The following is a 21,042-nucleotide window of genomic DNA, read 5'->3' on the forward strand; positions in this document are numbered from 1 at the left end:
GCTGTGCAGAAGCTCTTTAGTTTACTTAGATCTCATTTGTCAAGTTTTGCTTTTGGTGCAATTGCTTTTGACGTCTTTGTCATGAAATCTTTGCCCATTCGTGTGTCCTGAATGGTGTTGCCTAGGTTGTCTTCCAGGGGTTTTACAGTTTTAGTTTGTAAATTTAAGTCTTTAATCTATCTTGAGTTGATTTTTGTATATGGTGTAAGTAAGGGGTCCAGTTTCAATCTTCTGCATATGGCTAGCCAGTTCTCCCAGCACCATTTATTAAATATTCCCCATTGCTTGTTTCTGTCAGGTTCTACAAACTATTAACCTGGATCCCAGATGTTCATGTTCAGTCAGAATTCAATCGTCTTTTTTTTTGTGATTCCACTGATAGTAACCATCTAGATTCAGCCAACAGGAAAGACGGATTTTTGTTCATAAGGAAGGAAAGAAATATTACGGCCCCTGAGCTCTAACTGTCCCTTGCCCTACTCTGTCTTAAGATCCAGGATCCCTCACTCAATTCTAGACACAAATAACAACAGGCTGGAAAAGAAAGTGCTGCAGCTCAGGCAAGGCATGAACGTGCAGATGTTGTCTGATGCTGAAGAATTTTGCCAGACAATCAGTATGGGCGGCAACATTGGTGAAAGAAATGAAAACCCCACTGGGGAAAGTTATATCCAAACTCTAGTTCCCCTAACCCTGCTGTTCCAAGAGGTGCTTTTATTTTTAGCTATCCTGCAAGATAGTTTCTTGTCTGGTGGTTTTTATAGAAACAAAGCTGCAGTGAGTGTTGCCTCCATCCCCACCCCTATACCCAGGATTCATGAAAGTCCTCGTGGGGCAAAGCATGTATCAAAGATTTAAGGGATGGGTGAAAGGAGTCCTTTATCGTGTCCAGGCTGCTTTGCACTTGAAACCGTCAACCCCCCCTCCAGCTCCCTGGCCCCTGGCCTTCACTGATGCTCGGTCCTATAGAAGCGCTGGTCATAGGTGGAAGCAAGCAGGTATTTGGTGACTCAGCATACAAGAGTGACTGGCATTTTTCGTATTTAGAGCTTGACCTCAAAAGAACACATTATGGTGTCTTTCAATTTTGTTAATAAAGGACGTTGAAGATATTGAATATTATGTGAGGACTGAAATTTTCTTTTTTGCTCGAACACATTCTGGGTGGATGTATGCTATTTGAATTTTTATGGTTAATGAATTACTATTGGAAAGCATCAGTCAATTTTTCTTGTTATCTTTGAGTATGTAATGACTTTCTGGCAAATTTCAGCATGGATGTAAACATCAAGTATAAATGTGAAACGCAGTTCCTATAAGCCACAGCACTGGGATTGAATTGTAAAGCCCAGAATATACAAAAGTGTGTCAGTGAGGGATCTTCAGTTCTCCAGGAAAGGGCTCAAAGGAAGGTTACAGTTTATAACAACATCCCAGCACCTGTAATCGCTACAGCACTCAACTACAGGTGGGAAAAGGGAGGAAGCAAGACATGAACTTGGACAGTCCCTCGGTCTCTGGAACCTTCCAGCAGGCCATGAAAGCTCAGAGCAGAACGCCATGCCCTTCCTGACAGCCCTCTGCCTAATCCCTGCCATCATGCTGCATTTTCCTCTAGGGCAAAAATAAAGCAGTCATTTTCATGCTTTGCAAAATAGTTCAAGCTTTTTGGATTTCCTTGCATTTTTGTAGATGATTGGATTTTGGGATGCATTTTAAAAGCCATTCCCAGAACAGCAGCAAAATAGAAACAGCCATCTGAATGTTACACCACCTTCCCTTCCAAAATGGCCACACGAATAACCAGTGCCCGACTACCAAGGGGCACCAACTTCACTCCCGATTTTACTTCTATATATGAGTTGCTTTAACCTTTAGGATGACTTTGACCTCGACGCCTGCTCTTTGAGTTCCAGGTCATGGTTGACAGATGTGTAGGCTGCGTGCCTCCTCCCTCCTTGGGGTGCATGACAGCTTGGTGGTGTTTTCCTGTTTGCTCACTTGGCTTTCCTTCCCTCTCCTTCCCGGGGGCCTCGTGGGCTGGCAGCACCGTGGTCCAGCAGCCCAACTGCAGAACCTCAGTGCCTTCCAGCAAGGGCAGCAGCAGCAGCAGCAGCAGCGGCAGCAGCAGCTCCTCCAGCGACTCAGAGAGCAGCTCAGGATCTGACTCGGAGACCGAGAGCAGCTCCAGCGAGAGTGAGGGCAGCAAGCCCCCCCACTTCTCCAGCCCCGAGGTAAGCGCTACCTGGCTCAGGCCCCTCCTCTGCCCACTTCTGTCTCCAGGATGATAGCAAGTCCTGGCATTGTCCCTGTCACACTGCTGCAGGTCTCCTCCCTCCTGCAGACCCCCAAGCCAGGTGCTGGACAGGAGGAGGCTGTGGGCCTCGGGCTCCACATTTTCCCCATGCTGTCCCCACCTCACAGTGTCCTAATTACACAGCTTCCTTTGAAGTACAGAAACATCAACTTTCATTGCTCCCAAATCTCTATCTTGACTTCCAGAAATTTCCAAGTATGCTGTAAACATCACTGACAGGAAATAACCTATGGCTCAGGTCTCCCTCGGGGTCAGCCAGGGCAGTCACTGGACAGGGCCACTCACCGCCTGGGAAGTGTGACCACCTGTAAATCACAGGGAAAGGGGTTTTATGGATTGGACGTGGTCAGATTCTTACCTTTTTGCCGTTTGTCATGGATCAGAAGAACAAGGGCTATAAATATTAATAAAACCTTCTTAACTGTGTTTTCTTTGTGAAAATATAAAAATTAGCATCAACCTCCAAAAAGTGATGGAACCTTTTAGAGCTGTGATGAGTATCTATGTGGAAGATTTAGGTGCCTCCTATAAAAACATTAGAAGGGACCAATAAAAACCATTGCTATTTCTACTTTAAAGTAGAAAGGGGAAAATTAAATAGTAATTCAGAGCACAAAGGTTCTTGGGAGAGGGCTGAGAGAAACTTCCCCAAGCCGCAGAGCTCTAAGGGTAGACTCCAATTTCTAAACAAGGAATAAAATAGAGTTTCTTCTTGAGTGTGTAAACATTTGACATGACTATGATGGTCAGGTTTAATTTTTTACTTGCAACCCTCTGTACCATGGGGGGCCATATTCCTAAATAGGCTCTGAAATGGAACTAAACCCACTTCTACAAACCTGAATCATAGTGGGAGGGGAGCATCTTAATGGGCCGGATCAGCCTCCCCGTGTCCAGCTTTTATAGCGGTGCCTTAGATGTTATCATACCTGAAAGCAGTGGTATTTCCATCTCAGGTTCACAGAGTGGCTCTTCAGTCCCTTCAGGTTTTTCCCCTCCCTCCTTCTTTCAGGAGGCTGAGGGTTTTTGCAGGAGCACTGTGAAATCAGGGAGATTTTGTTTCCCTACAATCCTCATTTTCTCCTCAGCACCTTTCTGCCCTGCCTCAGGACTCTCCATTCATCTTGAACCATGCCGTCTCTCCACGCTCTCCTTCCCATGAGGTTCTGTCTCTGTCTCTCCATCTGTCCATCTATCTGTCCATCTATTTATCCAACTGTCTATCTCTGTATAAGGAGAAGGCTCTTAGCAACATTAACCTATGAAAGCCTTATGGTAACATAACCCTGGCTTTTCCCAGAAACTAAATTATTATTCCTTCCGCATAATTTCATTTACTCATTCATTCATTCATTTACTCATTCAGAATTCATTCAACAAATATTTACTGAGCATCAGTCACACAGTACTTGGCCCTGGAATATGCAATTATAGGACAGAAAATGTCCCTATCTTCATAGAGCTGACATTCTAATGGGGATAATTCAAAATGAAAAACATACAGGAGTTAGATAAAGTAGAAGAGTTGAGCCGGCTTCTTTAAAGCCTGCTTTATGCTATACTTTGTGGAGAAATTCTGGAATATTTAGTTATAAGAAATAACTGTGTCCCAGGGACAGTACAAGGACAGGGTAGGCAGTGGGGATATCCAAAAAGTGTTCATGTGTCTGAAGATCCCCCATCCAGGCTCCTCCTTGTGGCTTTGCAGGTTAAATTCATGAATGTTCAGTCTTATTTTCATCCTGAAATGTAGGTCCTAGAGCTCCCGTGTTGACTGAAACCTCATTTAAGACCAGTACAGTTGGCCTGGCGCAGTGGCTCACACCTGTAATCCCAGCACTTTGGAAGGCCGAGGCAGGTGGATCACGAGGTCAGGAGTTCGAGACCAGCCTGACCAACATGGTGAAACCACGTCTCTACTAAAAATACAAAAATTAGCCGGGCGTGGTGGTGGGTGCCTGTAATCCAGCTCCTCAAGAGCCTGAGGCAGGAGAATCACTTGAATCCTGGAGGCGGAGGTTGCAGTGAGCCAAGATCACACCACTGCACTCCATTCTGGGTGACAGAGACAGACTCCGTCTCAAAGAAAAAGAAGAAAAAAAAAAAAAGAGCAGTGCAGTTATAAAGTGCTTTAAGCCAGTGCTTTTTAAATGTCACTGAGATAATTACAAAGACTTGAACTCTTGGGTGATGAAAGGAGGCTCTTGTCACTTCTTCCAGCAGCTATCAGAGGCCCCTCACTAAGGAGAGGCGGCAAGAGCCTCCTAAAGGAGTCAGTCCTAAAAGTTTAAGTCACCTGAGGCTACGTGTGGTTTTGAATTCCTGGCTTCCCTACACAGAGGACTGCAGAAGCAGCAGGTCGTGTGTTAGCCACACTACACATTCTTTCTTTCTGCAGGAAAGAAATGTATTTGTTGGAATAAAAGCAAAGTTCTTTTAACATTTTTCCTAAGGATAATACAGACACACACACCCTTTAGAAAGAAAATGGGTTTGCAGACTGCAAATGGCAAAGGCGGGAAGTAACATCACCCTGTGTGTCCTCCGCAGTGTGCTGCCTGGTCTGGCGGAGCTGGCCCAGGTCACCTTACAGAGAGCAGTGAGACTCCTTTTCCTCAACCCCACATGACAGTCGGGCTCCTCATAGCCATGCACCTCACATTCCGCTGCTCAGACCAGTTTGTGCTGCTTTGAAGCAGAACGCCTTTGTTCCTCACTCCCCTGCTGTAACATCCTGCTGTGGGCGTAGGAGGCGCCCTGCATTCTCCCCACCGTGTCCCAGCACTCAGAAAACCCACTGGGCTCAGCTGAGATGTGTAGGAGATGTTCTTTCTGCTGTGTGTGTTGAGAGCCAATTTGTTTCACGTAAATCACTGTAGTATGGTGATGCCATGCTCCCACGCAGCACGGAGGGGCCTGCTCTGTGGCATGATGTGGGCTTCACTGGTCTCAGACTACTTTTTCTCACCGGAGTCTAATCTGCTTTCCGGGTACTGTACAGCCTCTTACACCAGAGCTTTGCAGGGGAAGTTGCTTTTCCACTCAGCTAACATGTTGACCCCACACACGGAACTCCCTCGACCTCTGTTGTACAATAAATATTATGTGGGAGAAAAAAAAATATCCCAGACACATCATGTTGAGGAGATCTGGGATAAAATAGGTTTATCCCACCTCTTTACCTACAGAATCATCACCCAGCCCTTACTATGGCTTGGGTGTACTGTGTTTTCCATTGTAACATTTCCCAAATCGATCTGACTCTGGAAACCCTCCTTCATGGGACAGATGAGCTCAGAGCACATTTTGGAAAATGCTGCCCTAGATCGTTCTTAAAAATCAGCAGAAATGCGATTCAAGTTGCTCACTGATTCAACAAGCTTCTCATTTATTAGGTGCCTATGAGGTCCGTGGCAGCAGGTACTTGAAGGATTTAGATGAAGCAGGGAGCAGAGTGCGTGGTGGAGAGCTGGTGCCTGAGTCAGAGGGAAGATCAATTAGGGAGGAGAGTCGTGGCTGAAAATATAAAGCAGCGAGCCAGCAAACAAACCAGAAGCTTGGGCAGAAACCCCGGGTGGACGGCTCAGGAGGCGGACTGCTGCATGTCGTGGCCTGGCGTCTGCAGCCTGAGTTTCCCCTCCTCACTGCCACTAAACTCTGTATCCTTGCAGCTTCCTTCGTCAGAATTGCCTCATTTCCAGAATGCAGATATTCCTGCTCTGCCTAATCTGTGAGGTTGTGGGTGGGGGCGGGAATGATGATGATAAAGGAATAAGTGGTACAATGTGAGTGACAGCTCATTGTGAGTTCTTATTAGGAGGAGAGACGTAGTAATCTGCCTCCCTGACCTAGTATGTGACATTTCCCAAATCCTGTAAGGGATACTAAAGAAACAGAGACCCGGCCCTCGCCTGAAAGAAGCATTTGGCTTTTTTGAAGACACAAGACATATATACACATGAAACAAATACGAACATCAAAAGACAAGGCAATTGAGTGTAACAGAGGGCAACAAGTACTGTTTGGAGTGTTCTTGGTATTTTCTCCAAAATTCGGATCTAATGCTGTCATCTTAGGTTGAAGACTGACATTTCTCGAAGGAATGCGGTCCCCCTCTCACGAGGCTCTGCCAGACAGTAGTGGGAGACACAGTGATGCAGCAGTGGAGACAGCTGGTCTTTAAACCTAGATGAGTACGAAGTTAGTCTCGGTGGAGCCCGGTAGCTGTGCAGCGCTGGGTGTGTCCCTTAGGCTCTCTGAGCCTCATCTACAAGTTAGGGGTGATAACCGTTCTTAGCTGTAAAGATTAAATGAGATAATACACATGAAGTGGGAGTTAAACTGTAGGTATTCTGACAATGGACGATAATGGACGCCCTTGAACGCCAGCCTTAGGAATTTGGATTTTGTTTGAGAGGCAATAGGAGGTTATTGTAGATCCTTGAGAAAAAAAAAAAAAAAAAAGTATGATTTAGTGATGCGTGGAAAGTGGGTACTTCAAACTGATTTCTTCAGCTGTGAAGTGCCGAAAAAATGACCCTAAAGCATACCAGGCAGTGGGCCTGTACTAAATGTATTAACTTCTGCCCTTCTGTTAATGCTCCTGCTGGGAAGTTTCAGTGTGAATTTTCCCATGTGCAGCTGTGTTTTGGCTACAGACAGACTTCCGTGTTCTCTCACATATGAGATGTGAGCGATAGAAGGCTCTGGATGGTGGCAGCGGGAGAACTAGCGTGAAACGCAGCGGTGGGGCCAGCCTGAGGGGTGTGTTCTACCGTGTGTGCGTGTGTGTGTGTGTGTGTGCGTGTGTGCGCCCTCTCCCAATATGTGCGCCCTTTCTGCAAGAGGCCCCTTCAGCACCCGTTCCTATTTACTGTGCCCCATTTCTCTAGGGAAGCTGAGGCACAGGTGAAGGCACTGACTTAATGAGAGAAAAGGGGGTTGGGGGAGACAAAATTAGAAGCCATTGATTTTTGCCACCAAAGTAGCTTTCAGGCGGTCTCAGCTAATCTCAGGGGAGGTGAGGGATCCCCTTGGCCGAGAAGCTGTTCTGTGTCCCACTGTCCTGCTTTCTCTGACCATGGGAGGACACCTACCACTGCCACATGCACCGGGCATGCTCCATAGGTTTCCCATGTTCCCTTTGTCCGGAGAAGCTAAATAAAGTGAGGTCATGATTTACATAGAACTCAGAGGTGCAAAAACGTTCTGTCTTTCTACTCATTTGCATATTTCTCTGGAGCCTCTGGTTCTGTTGGTGGCATGAAAACAAGCAAAGAAAAAAGTCATGTCAGAGACCAGAATCTGTGTCAGGGCCGGGGGGGGTCCCCCCTTCCCCACCTACACTCTAGGATGGGCTTCTGCATCCTCACAGCCCAGGGAAGGGGCCTTCATCCTCCTTCTGGCCTTCACTGAAATTTTCCTGCTTCTCCAAGTCACCAGCCACCCTGTGCCAGTCTGCCCTGAAGGGCAGTTGGTCCCATCTGGTTTGGGGCAACCAGCAAGATGTCCACAGTCCCTGTCATAGCTTTGGTTGCCCGATCCCCATGCTCTGTGGCCAATTCCTCTTGGCCCCAGGCCCCTCTGGTCCATCAGAGGCTTCCCATTTCCCTGAGCTGTGCCCCGGACTCAGCCAGGGCCCCTGCATCTATGATGCAGCCCTCTTGTTCCCCCTCTGAAATCCTCAATGCCTGGGGTGAGGCCAAGAGCCCTGAGTTCTGCTTTTTTTTTTTTTTTTTTTTTTTTTGAGACGGAGTCTCACTCTGTCGCCCAGGCTGCAGTGCAGTGGCGCGATCTCTGCTCACTGCAAGCTCCGCCTCCTGGGTTCACGCCATTCTCCTGCCTCAGCCTCCCGAATAGCTGGGACTACAGGCGCCCACCAATATGCCCGGCTTATTTTTTGTATTTTTAGTAGAGACAGGGTTTCACCACGTTGGCCAGGATGGTCTCGATCTCATGACCTTGTGATCCGCCCACCTCTGCCTCCCAAAGTGCTGGGCCTCCCAAAGTTACAGGCGTGAGCCACCGCGCCCAGCCAAGTTCTGCTCTTAATACAGGCCTCACTGTTGAAAAACAAACCTGATACTTCAAAGGAACCTTTTCAATTTATTATGTTAAACTGTTTTTTCTCTGGCAACAGACTCAATTTGCTCTAGACTTAAACCGATCAAGCTTGAAGTATGGAGCCTATGCAGTGTCTTCTTACTCTAGCCTTGTATCTGGTCTCCCCTGAAACAACGGATGACACGAATTCGAAAGGTGGAAGGCCACAGGGAAGAAAACAACATATCACCTTAGCCAACATATTTTCCCCATTTCACTTAGAGTCACAAATTGAAAATACTCTGGCTAAAATTCTCTTATTCTCAATACACCTTTTTTTGTCTTACTAATCATAATACTGGATAAATTGACTTTTTTTAGACATCGGCATTTAATCCCTGTAAAATTATTGGATTGGTCCTTTATTTATTTATTTATTTTTCTGAGACATAGATTCTTAGAGAGACAACTGAAAACTACAGACCTCTTCAAGGAACAATATGCATCGACACATTTCCCATCCATTTCAGGGCATTCCCTAGCCATCCCCACACCTTCAGTCCCAGAGCCAACCTGTAGGCCACAGTTCAAAACCAGTGACTTTCTTGAGTTGCTCTAAGTCAGCAAAACTGCTTGCAGGAAAGTGTTCCATCTCACCTCTATGTCCGAAATATTTCTAGCAAAGTGTGATGGAAGCAGGTTGAGGATAGACTGACCCAGTCAGGCTGCCAAAGATACACAAGTCCCTCTGAAATAGATCTATATGCAAAACAAGCCATCTTCCCAAGGTCATTGCTCCTACCACCAAATAACTACAGCCTACCTGCCCTCAACACATAAATCGTGTGTTAATTTTTTGGGATTGTAGGTTCCACTTAGTCCCCTCTTCAGATCTTCCCAAAGGTTTAAGTCTCACCAAAAAAAAACAAGGGATTTGTGGTCAGGGCCTCTAAACTATTCTCTAGTTAAGTTTTGGAGAATGTCAAGTTTACATATGTACATATAATTATAAAATATATATATATACACTAACACTCAAAAGTACTAGGAAATGGGTTCTAATGAGGCACAATGCTTTCATTATTTTTCCAAAGAGACTTGAAAGTGCTGCAAGGACATTTAGTGCCACGGGCAGGTAAGGACAGCATCATCCAGGCGTCCTGAGTGCCACATGGGGCTGTGACACACACTTAATGCTTCCATTTTCCCTTTGCTTCTGGCCCATTCATTTTCTGCTCATACCCTTCGAGGAGTTCAGTCAAGATAAAAACAGCCAGGCCCCTGTTAAGTGAGCCCGTCATGAAAGATGTTTTGTTTGTCACCGGTTTTCTGCTTTCAGGCTGAACCGGCATCCTCCAACAAGTGGCAGCTGGATAAATGGCTGAACAAAGTTAATCCCCACAAGCCGCCTATTCTGATCCAAAACGAAAGCCACGGGCCAGAGAGCAATCAGTACTACAACCCGGTGAAAGAGGACGTCCAGGACTGTGGGAAAGTCCCCGACGTTTGCCAGCCCAGCCTGAGGGAGAAGGAGGTCAAGAGCACCTGCAAGGAGGAGCAGAGGCCGAGGACAGCCAACAAGGCCCCTGGGAGTAAAGGCGTGAAGCAGAAGTCCCCGCCCGCGGCCGTGGCCGTGGCTGTGAGCGCAGCCGCCCCGCCGCCCGCAGTGCCCTGTGCGCCCGCGGAGAACGCACCTGCGCCCGCCCGGAGGTCGGCGGGCAAGAAGCCCACCAGGCGCACGGAGAGGACCTCAGCCGGGGACGGCGCCAACCTCCACCGGCCCGAGGAGCCCGCGGCCCCGGACGCGCTGGGGACAAGCGTGGTGGTCCCCCCGGAGCCCACCAAAACCAGGCCCTGTGGCAACAACAGAGCGAGCCACCGCAAGGAGCTGCGCTCCTCCGTGACCTGCGAGAAGCGCCGCACGCGGGGGCTGAGCAGGATCGTCCCCAAATCCAAGGAGTTCATTGAGACAGAGTCGTCATCGTCGTCCTCCTCCTCGGACTCCGACCTGGAGTCCGAGCAGGAGGAGTACCCTCTGTCCAAAGCACAGACCGTGGCTGCCTCTGCCTCCTCCGGGAATGATCAGAGGCTGAAGGAGGCCGCTGCCAACGGGGGCAATGGTCCCAGGGCCCCTGTAGGCTCCATCAACGCCAGGACCACCAGTGACATCGCCAAGGAGCTGGAGGAGCAGTTCTACACCCTGGTCCCCTTTGGCCGGAACGAACTTCTGTCCCCTCTAAAGGACAGTGATGAGGTCAGGTCTCTCTGGGTCAAAATCGACCTGACCCTCCTGTCCAGGATCCCGGAGCACCTGCCGCAGGAACCAGGGGTCTTGAGCGCTCCTGCCACCAAGGACTCTGAGAGCGCACCGCCCAGCCACACCTCAGACACACCTGCAGAAAAGGCTTTGCCAAAATCCAAGAGGAAACGCAAGGTAGGCCTGGGGCTGGGACTGGGGTGCGGGGGGGTGGGGGGATATGGAGGGGAAGGGGCTGTGTCTTAACTTGTGGGTACTTGGGTAGAGCACCCATAGGCTGCTGTTAGGGACCGTAGGCTGCCACAGTAGTTTTGTGTGTCCTTACCTAACACACACTTCGAGGATACTTTCTATATCCAGACACTATTGTAAGCACTTAACATCTAACTTGGCTGAGTCCTTAGAACTGCTCAGTGAGGGAAGTACCATTATTATCCTTTTTTTTTTTCTTTCTTTTTTTTTTTTTTTTTTTTTTTTTTGAGAGGGAGTCTCGCTCTGTCGCCCAAGCAGGAGTACAATGGCACGATTTGGGCTCACTGCAACCTCTGCCTCCCAGGTTCAGGCGATTCTCCAACCTCAGCTTCCCAAGTATCTGGGATTACAGGCGTCCACCACCATGCCCAGCTAATTTTTTTGTGTTTTTAGTAAAGACAGGGTTTCACCATGTTGGCCAGGCTGGTCTCGAACTCCTGACCTCAGGTGATCTGCCTGCCTCAGCCTCCCAATGTGCTGGGATTACAGGCATGAGCCACCACGCCCGGCCTATTATCCCTATTTTATAGTTATAGGTAATTAAGCCTTATCCCACTGCATGTCAAAATGGGAAATATGTATCAAGTGTGTGCACACACAGCTGGATGTAGGCTCTGTGAGAAAGCTAAACACATGAGAACCCCACTCTTTGCCTGGAGGAATGGGGTGACATTGATGGTGGGATCACTCATTGACCCAAGAGGCCAGTGGCCTCATGAAGTTCAAGGCTGTGGCAGGTGAAAATGAACACGGCAGACCCTAATGCAGCATCAGAACCAGCAGCTGTTGCTTCCGTTAGCATTGGTCAAGGAGGGCTTCATGGTGGAGGGGCCCTGAAAACAGGGCTCTATAGAGGAGGGACATTTGAATACGTCCAGGCTCAGGGGTGGAAGAGGTGAGGCCAGGGAGTGAGAAGGGCAGCACAAGGACAGGGAGAGCTGGGGGTCATCTCTGGCAGCAGACACTGAACGTGTAGCCCATTTCGAAGAAGGTTTTTGCGCAAGGGAGTACCTTAAACATCCATTAAAACCAATTTTAAGGATTTTTAACCCCTCCTGTTACTGCGTATTCAAAAGCAATTTTTACCACAGTGAAAAATACAATGGGTGACAGACCAAGATTGCAATATGCATGGATGGCTCCAAATTCAGGACAAAGTTTTCAGTAACAGCTCACAAGTCTATAGGTCCCCATGGCAGATGCTGCTTTAGGCACTTTATACATGTTAAATCATTTCATCCTTATAACTTTATGAGGCAAATATTATTGTCATACCCACTTTACGGAGAGGGAACAGAGGCTCAGAGAGCCTAAAGCAGCTTTGCCCAAGGTTACATAGGTGCTCAGGGGCTGAGCCAGGAATGAACCCAGGCTGTCTGGCTTCAGAGCGTCACAATAAGAAATCAGTCTAAGGTTTGTATATTTTACAGTTTTCTGAAGGCAGTCTAGTCTATCAACAGAAAAGTTAGACTGGACACATATGTTTCACAGCTATTTCGAATCCCTGATTGAGAAGGGGACTAAGGAGAACGCCTTGTTACCTTGTCCTGGCTATGGTGAATATATTCCTTGCTTTGCAAGTGTGCATGGAAAAGGCATGCAGTCTCCTTTTTATGACAATCATCTTTGTGACCTAAGGGTACCTATGACCAGAGAAATTTATTCTAAAGTACCAGGCTGGGTACAGTGGCTCACGCCTCTAATCCTAGCACTTTGGGAGGTCGAGGTGGGCAGATTGCCTGAGCTCAGGAGATCGAGACCAGCCTGGGCAACATGGTGAAATCCCATCTCTACTAAAATATAAAAAATTAGCTGGGCATGATGGTGCGCACCTGTAGTCCCAACTACTCAGGAGGCTGAGGCAGGAGAATCACTTGAACCTGGGAGGGGGAGGTTGCAGTGAGCCAAAGTCGTGCCACTACACTCCAGCCTGGGCAACAGAGCAAGACTCCATCTCAAAGAAATAAATAAATAAAATAAAAAATAAAGTACCAAAGGATGCGTTTCTTCACATAGTATTAATAACATTAAGTAATTTATGCCTATAAAGTAGAATTTGAAGCCCTTGCAAGAAAGTTCATGAAAAGAAATATCTTCAAGGGGCAGCTTTTTACTTTTCCTTGGTATGGATGCAAAGAAAAAAACAATTTTTTTTTTTTTTTTTTTGAGATGGAGTTTTGCTCTTGTTGCCCAGGCTGCAGTGCAGTGATGCTCCACCATCTTGGCTCACTGCAACCTCCACCTCCCGGGTTCAAGTGATTCTCCTGCCTCAGCCTCCCAAGTAGCTGGGATTACAGGCACACGCCACCATGCCCAGCTAATTTTGTATTTTTAGTAGAGACAGGGTTTCACCATGTTGGTCAGGCTGGTCTCGAACTCCTGACCTCAGGTGATCCGCCTGCCTTGGCCTCCCAAAGTGCTGGGATTATAGGAGTGAGCCACTGCGCCCAGCCAGCAAAGATGATTTTATAAAGAGACCCCAACATAGTTTCCACCCAGCACTGGCCATTATTAGCCTGCAGTGGGCGCCCTTAGTTGGTCCCCATTGCCCTGAGAGTACTCACATATAATGGAAAGTGTGTGGATTTTCACACCAAAGTGACCTGACCTCAAATCCCATCTTTACCATTTACCTCCTGCAGGGCCAGCTTTTCATGGGCCCCATGCATGGGACCACACTGGTGTGCATCACCCAGGGCACCTTGGAGTTGAATGCTTGTGGCTGCCATCTTAAAATTTTTCCCGTAATCTTTGAATATGTGACGCTGCAAATTGATGGTACATGTGCAGGGGCATATGGAGCTTTGACTCACTGTGTTCCCACCTCCTGCCTGTTTCTGCAGGGCAGGTTCTGCCTGCACTTCTGCCTCCTGGCACCCTGGGCCCTAGGCAGCCTCCCACTTCCTGTCTGAGTCCAGGGACCATTGCTGCCCTTGCCCCAAGAAGGGGCCTGGGTGCAGGCACAGGAAGGATCTTGCCCATCCCTGATCCAGGTAGTAAGACATTCCAAAGAGGGTCTTGCAATCCCTGGGGGTTGCCCATTGCTGTGGGTTATTGGGGAAATGCCTGACGACTCGGACACCACAGGTAGGGCCTCTGATTGGCAGGAGGGGAATGCACGCCCACACTGGTGGGCCGCACACATATGCCTCATCCCAGGGCAGACAGGGCCCTTGAGAAGCTACACTCGCCCCTGCGCCAGGTATCCCCATGCCCAGAGAAGTACAACGTGTATAGCAAATTCTGTAGACACCTCCATGACAGAGACTGTGAAAGAAAGGAAAATGTTTTCTATTTGAGGGCTTTATAACATCACTCTTTTCCTGCTTTTTGAACAAGGGGCCCAGCATTTTCATTTTGCACTAGACCCAGAAAGTTATATATGGTCCTTGGCCTCCTGGGTGATCTTCATCAGGTGACCTTACTTTCTCTGAACATCAGTTTCTCCATCTAGAAAATGCTGACATCGGGGCTGGCCATGGTGGCTCACGCCTATAATCCCAGCACTTTGGGAGGCCAAGGTGGGTGGATCACAAGGTCAAGAGATTGAGACCATCCTAGCCAACAAAAATACAAAAAAAAAAAAACTAAAAATACAAAAATAGCTGGATGTGGTGGCACGCACCTATAATCCCAGCTACTCAGGAGGCTGAGGCAGGAGAATCACTTCAACCCAGGAGGCGGAGGTCGCACTGAGCTGAGAGCATGCCATTGCATGACAGCCTGGCAACAGAAGGAGACTTCATCTCAAAAAAAAAAAAAAAGAAAAGAAAATACTGACATCTTCGCAGAGGTGTTGTCAGATTCACACAATATGTTCAAACAATGCAAGTCAGTAATACATAGCAGCTCATTTTCTTCCCTACCCACTGTTCCTCCTGTTTTTCTCTACACACCCTGTCTTCCTTACTACTTGCTGGTACTGAATCTTTGTTGAGTGTAGGAATCAATCTATCGATTAATCATCTGGGAATGCGTGTGGCTACTGCCTCTGGGATGGATGGCTAAATGAATAGGCTGATGGAAAAATACACATATATGAAATATGCAGAGACAGACGTTGGTAATATATAGACAGATTGGAAATACATAAAGCCGTCCAGGCATACAGAGTTTACTAGAGAGAGGTGCAGAAAGATGTACATAAAATTCCATAATATTCTGTGTTTAAATAGTTGTATTACTGGCCGGGCGCGGTGGCTCAAGCCTGTAATCCCAGCACTTTGGGAGGCTGAGACGGGCGGATCACGAGGTCAGGAGATCAAGACGATCCTGGCTAACACAGTGAAACCCTGTCTCTACTAAAAAAAAAAAAATACAAAAAACTAGCCGGGCGTGGTGGCGGCGCCTGTAGTCCCAGCCTCTCAGGAGGCTGAGGCAGGAGAATGGCATGAACCTGGAAGGTGGAGCTTGCAGTGAGCCGAGATCACACCGCTGCACTCCAGCCTGGGCGACAGAGCGAGACTCCGTCTCCAAAAAAAGAAAAAGAAAAAAAAAATAGTTGTATTACTTATGGCCATTTTTATTTTAACTTAAGAAACTTCATTTACACTAAGCCTGACACCGGGCTGTACTCATAAAATCTAAGGAATCATCATTAAACACAGACACGAGAGAAATGAAAGAACATTTCCATAGTGCTCGTTACCTGGTATTCTGGGCACTAGTACCCCCATACTGGGTGCTGGAGATGGGCCAACATGACCCCGTAGACCTGGCTGTCAAACGTGTGGAGTCTCGCCCTGCTGGAGCCCTGGAGCTAAGGACCGAGATCTCAGAGCTTTGGTTTGGGCCTTCCATGGGGGCACTATTACAGTGTGGGCATCTGGGAGCCCCTGTGGCAGAGGCTGTGTGGCAAAATTCCAGCCAAAGCGAGAAGGTCAGAGCCTTTCTTTGGTGCTGGCGCTTGTCTCCTGCAAAACAAGGCAGACAGCCCTGAGGATACCATACTAGGTTCCTGTTAGCTCATGGAAAATGGCACTTCCTGAATACATTTGTGTTGCAGCTTAACACATATCTAAAGTTAAACACAGGCTGGCCTGTTCGCTCACACCTGTAATCCCAGCACTCAGGGAGGCCAAGGTGGGAGGATCACCTGAGCCCAGGAGTTTGAGATCAGCCTGAGCAACATGGCAAAACCTCATCTCTACAAAAAAAGACAAAAATATAGCCAGGCATGGTGGCACGCACTTGCAGGCCCAGCTGCTTGGAAGGCTGAGGCAGGAGAATCACTTGAGCCTGGGAGGTCGAGGCTGCAGTGAGCCATAATCGCACCACTGCATTCCAGCCTGGGTGACAGAGCAAGACTCTCTCTCTAAATAAATAAATAAAATTAAACCCAATCATGGCAACAAGGATCCAATCAAAGTACTGTTTTTGGGAAAAGGTACTTTATGGATTCTAAGATGTCATGGGATAGTAACTGAAAACTAGAATTAAGGCATCAAGAGATAATAGCTTCTGGTTGCAGTTCACAAAAGGCAATTCTTTTTTTTTTTTTTTTTTTTTTTTATTTGAGATGGAGTCTCACTCTGTCACCAGGCTGGAGTGCAGTGGTGTGATCTTGGCTCACTGCAATCTCTGCCTCCCGGGTTCAAGTGATTCTTCTGCCTCAGCCTCCCGAGTACCTGGGACTACAGGCGCCCACCACCACATCTGGCTAATTTTTTGTATTTTAGTAGAGATGGGGTTTCACCATGTTGGCCAGAATGGTGTCGATCTCCTGACCTCGTGATCCGCCTGCCTCGGCCTCCCAAAGTGCCAGGATTACATGCATGAGCCACCACGCCTGGCCAAGGCAAGAATTTTTAAAGCAGAAAAGTCCAAGCTTGCCACTGACCTTATGGCATGAATCCCAGAGAACACACACTTGCTGTACTTTATTCTGATACCAAGAAATGCCAAGGTGAGTGCCACTGGAGCTGCAGTGGGAACTCAGACCAGGGCTGCTTTGGAGGACTAAATCCTAGGCCCATTGATGGCAGAGCAGCTGTCAGAATTCAAAATGTTGAATCATGGCGTCGTGCCTCTCCTCTCCATCAGCTGTCAATTGTAAAACCGACAGATTTCATCCTTGCTTGTTGAGGAGCTAATGGGGAAGCTATGGCAGGGGCACAGCTGCTCAGGTTACGCTTCGGGGAAGCCAGGTGAGTGGGGCTCCCAGCAGGCCTTGCTCTGTGGAAGTCGGCGCCTGGGAACTCTTGAAATCCAGTGCTGATTGACTTTAGTTTATTCCCATACAGTGTGACAACGAAGACGACTACAGGGAGATCAAGAAGGCCCAGGGAGAGAAAGACAGCTCTTCAAGACTGGCCACCTCCACCGGTAATACTTTGTCTGCAAACCACTGCAACATGAACATCAACAGGTACGTGCATTCCCTCCAAAGTGGAAGTGAGCTGGAGAGATCTGTGGGTCTGAAAGTCACCTGCTGGGTTGGAGGAGGGTCGGATTTTTTGAGGACTACTCTGGTCTAGGTCTTCAGACTTGCTTCCCTCCTTTAACCCAAGTCTTATCATTATGGCTACATGTGCCACATACTATAGCTCCAGATACTCATGCAAGGTACTTCTCCATAACCAAAGACCAGATACTAGTTACACACAGCTCTGCACTCCCCAAGACATGCCCTTCCCCCAAAAAACTTAATAACTGAATTTCTAATCAGTATTTTAATGGTAACCACTAAACTCATAAGAACACTAAGCTTATTACACAGATGAAGAAATACACACTTCGAGCTGAATCTCCATGTGCAGCCCCTAAAGCAATTAATTGGATATAGACTAAAATTGTGGCCTTAGAAGGGTCCGTGCTCCCAAGGTTAAATGGCCACCCAGACACTCCTCTCAAGAGGTTCCAGATGGACCCACCCAGCACTGACTCCCCTCTTTGATGAATGGCTTACAAGCAAGGCAAAATCCAGGGTATTTATTAGAAACGAGTAGCTTATCATCAGTCATAGAAGCTCTTTCCATTTTGAAATACCACAGCACGGAGACCACTTTTCCTCTCTAAGACACTCCTCGCCCTCTCTGACCGTATACATAGAATTTTAAAGGGAGATGAATGTCTCAGTACAACACATAAAAATGTAAACTGAAAGGTTAGGAAAAGATGTAGAGCGGTGCTAAACCTTGGCGAGGAAATTGGAGAGCAAGGGTGCACACACACAGGCCCACTGCAGTGCCGGAATCACCTTGGAAGGCGAGGGCTCCTGTGGGTCTGAACGGGAGGGAGGGCTGCCCCTGCACGCTGCCCACTCCTCGGTCCGCTGGGCAGGGTGGATGCCAGCCCAAAATATTGGGAAAGGGGAAATGGGGAAAATGTGGTACCCAAATATTTTTAAATGTGTGATATCATTTAGTGCTTGTTAATGCACCAAATGATCTAGCTGATCTGGTGGCTTCCATAATTTCTAAGCAGTGAGGAATATAAACTGTGTGTCTGCACAACTGCAATATGATAGGAAAATAGCTGTGATTTGGCCGGGTGCAGTGGCTCATGCCTGTGATCCCAGCACTTTGGGAGGCTGAAGGAGGCGGATCATGAGGTCAGGAGTTCAAGACCAGCCTGGCCAATATGGTGAAACCCCGTCTTTACTAAAAATATAAAAAAATTAGCTGGGTGTGGTGGCACGCTGCTGTAGTCCCAGCTATTCGGGAGGCTGAGGCCAGAGAATCGCTCAAACCTGGGAGGCGGAGGTTGCAGTGAGCTGAGATTGCACCACGGCACTCCAGCCTGGGTGACAGACAGGCTGTGATTTATAGCGGTGACACAGTCACAGGTGTTGATACTACTGCTCCTGCTAAACCATGACTCTGGTTTCATACCTTTACTCATAGTTGAAGGGAATGTTCTATTACAGTGAGAGGTCAGTGAAAATGAAGAGGTCACTTCTCCATTCAAGTTCTTAGACCCCAGGTTAAAAAACTCTTGCTCTAGAGACTTAGCCTGGCAGAGCCTCCTAGTTTTGATGGTTTTATTTATGTTAAGTAGTGACACAATGCATATAAAATGCTTAGCATTCTTTCTGGGAAAGGTGGTCTGTGTACCTCTGAAACTGTGATTACTACTATCAGGTTTTACCAGTGCTGTACAGCAGTCCCAGAGACGGGGATTGCCGATTTCAAAGAGGAGCTCCCAAGAAAGTTTCTTTGGTCAACTTGAATATATATATATATATATATATATAAACTTGCAATGATGAAAAGCCGACAATCATGATGTCCATGATAATATTTAATGTCACAGTTTTGTTTTTCATGCACTGTGAAAATCATGAAGTACGTCAAATAATAGAGACTGAGGAAAAGGTCTTTCTTCACTCACATTTCAACAAACAATTATAGTCAGGCAGTTCACATTATCTTCAACATCAGCATCTTCGCCATCGCTAGATGAGTAACTTTGGATTCTCCCAAAGCACTTTTGCGTAACACAACCTCTTTGTTGTTAGACACACAGTGCTTTTGGAACCAGAAATCTATCACCAGAAATTCTATCCCCGCATGTATCCATTTGCATAACATTCAGAACCTTGGTTTTGTCATTTGTTGTAGAGGCCTGTGTTTGTAATCTCTCCACTGTGACCACCAGCTAAGGAAATTGCTTTTCGAAGTGACTTTAATGGCTTGTTTGCAGTGATAATGAACACGTGCAATTAAAAGAGCCCAACCCCAAGAATAATGAGTCAATCTTTGTTAGATGACTTTACCATGTTTTAACTGGCTCTACCAGGTGACCTCTATAAGTACCCTAAATGAGCGATGACTGAGTTCATTTCAGACTAATCTGTCTTCCCCAAAGAATACTTTAAGGAATAGAGCCCTAACAATGTAATATACATTGCAAACTCAAATGTAAGTGAATCCCTCTTCACTGATGGTTGATTTTGGAGAACATTATATTCAAGCACAGACAGTAGTTTTGAAGGTGAAATAAGGAGTTAGGAATCAGAAACTGTAACTTCTACTCACCGTATTTATTTATTTATTACGAGTCTTATTCTGTCTCCCAGGCTGGAGTGCAGTGGTGCAATCTCGCCTCACTGCAACTTCCACCTCCCTCAAGTGATTCCCCTGCCTCAGCCTCCTGAGTAGCTGTGATTATAGGCATGCGCCACCACACCTGGCTAATTTTTTTTTTTTTTTTTTTGAGGTGGAGTCTCACTCTGTCCCCCAGGCTGGAGTGCAGTGGCGCGATCTTGGCTCACTGCAAACTCCTCCTCCTGGGTTGACACCATTCTCCTGCCTCAGCCTCCCAAGTAGCTGGGACTACAGGTGCCCGCCACCATGCCTGGCTAATTTTTTGTATTTTTTTAGCAGAGACAGGTTTTCACCATGTTAGCCAGGATGGTCTCGATCTCCTGACCTTGTGATCCGCCCGCCTCGGCCTCCCATAGTGTTGGGATTACAGGCGTGAGCCCCTGCGCCCAGCCAATTTTTGTATTTTTAGTAGAAATGGGGTTTCACCATGTTGGCCAGGCTGATCTCAAACTCCAGACCTCAAGTGATCTGCCCACCTTGGCCTCCCAAAGTGCTGGGATTACAGGCATGAGCCACCACACCCAGCCTCCTACTCACTGTTTTTATATTCTAGGTTTAATCTGATCAATCCCTGGTTAAGTCATAAACGCGGATATTAAGAATTGGCTTTACATATTGCAGGTTGTTCTCTGGTTTTATTATTTTCTATATAATATTTAGTACAAGCTCAGATGAGATAGCAAAAGTCTTTTTAGAAATGTAGAATTCAGACTGGGTGCGGTGGCTCACGCCTATAATCCCAGCACTTTGAGAGGCCGAGGCGGGTGGATCACCTGAGGTTAGAAGTTCAAGACCAACCTGGCTGACATGGTGAAACCCCGTCTCTACTAAAAATTTAAAAATTAGCCAGACATGGTGGCAGGCGCCTGTAATCCCAGCTACTCGGGAGGCTGAGGCAAGAAAATCACTTGAACCCAGGAGGCGGAGGTTGCAGTGAGCCGAGATCGCGCCATTGTACTCTAGCCTGGGTGACAAGAGTGAAACTCCATCTCAAAAAAATTAAAAATAAAAAGAAATGTAGAATTTGGCTGGGCACGATGGCTCATGTCTGTAATCCCAGCACTTTGGGAGGCCGAGGCACCTTGAATCCAGGAGTTCGAGACCAGCTTGGGCAACATGGTGAAACC

General features: G+C 47.3%; 1 protein-coding gene across 5 annotated transcripts in view; it reads left to right on the forward strand.

Moving 5' to 3' along the window:
• AFF3 (AF4/FMR2 family member 3) overlaps positions 1 to 21,042 on the forward strand; it is a 599,573-nt gene that overhangs the window by 537,407 nt on the left and 41,124 nt on the right. For all 5 annotated transcript variants that reach the window (XM_009184764.4, XM_009184766.4, XM_017947790.3 and 2 more), the window contains 3 exons: positions 2,048 to 2,234; positions 9,699 to 10,793; positions 17,111 to 17,235. In XM_009184764.4, coding sequence (XP_009183028.2) covers positions 2,048 to 2,234; positions 9,699 to 10,793; positions 17,111 to 17,235 — 1,407 coding nt within the window. The remainder of the gene's footprint in view (positions 1 to 2,047; positions 2,235 to 9,698; positions 10,794 to 17,110; positions 17,236 to 21,042) is intronic.

This window comes from Papio anubis, chromosome 14 (assembly GCF_008728515.1).
Source record: "Papio anubis isolate 15944 chromosome 14, Panubis1.0, whole genome shotgun sequence".
Taxonomy (NCBI): domain Eukaryota; kingdom Metazoa; phylum Chordata; class Mammalia; order Primates; family Cercopithecidae; genus Papio; species Papio anubis.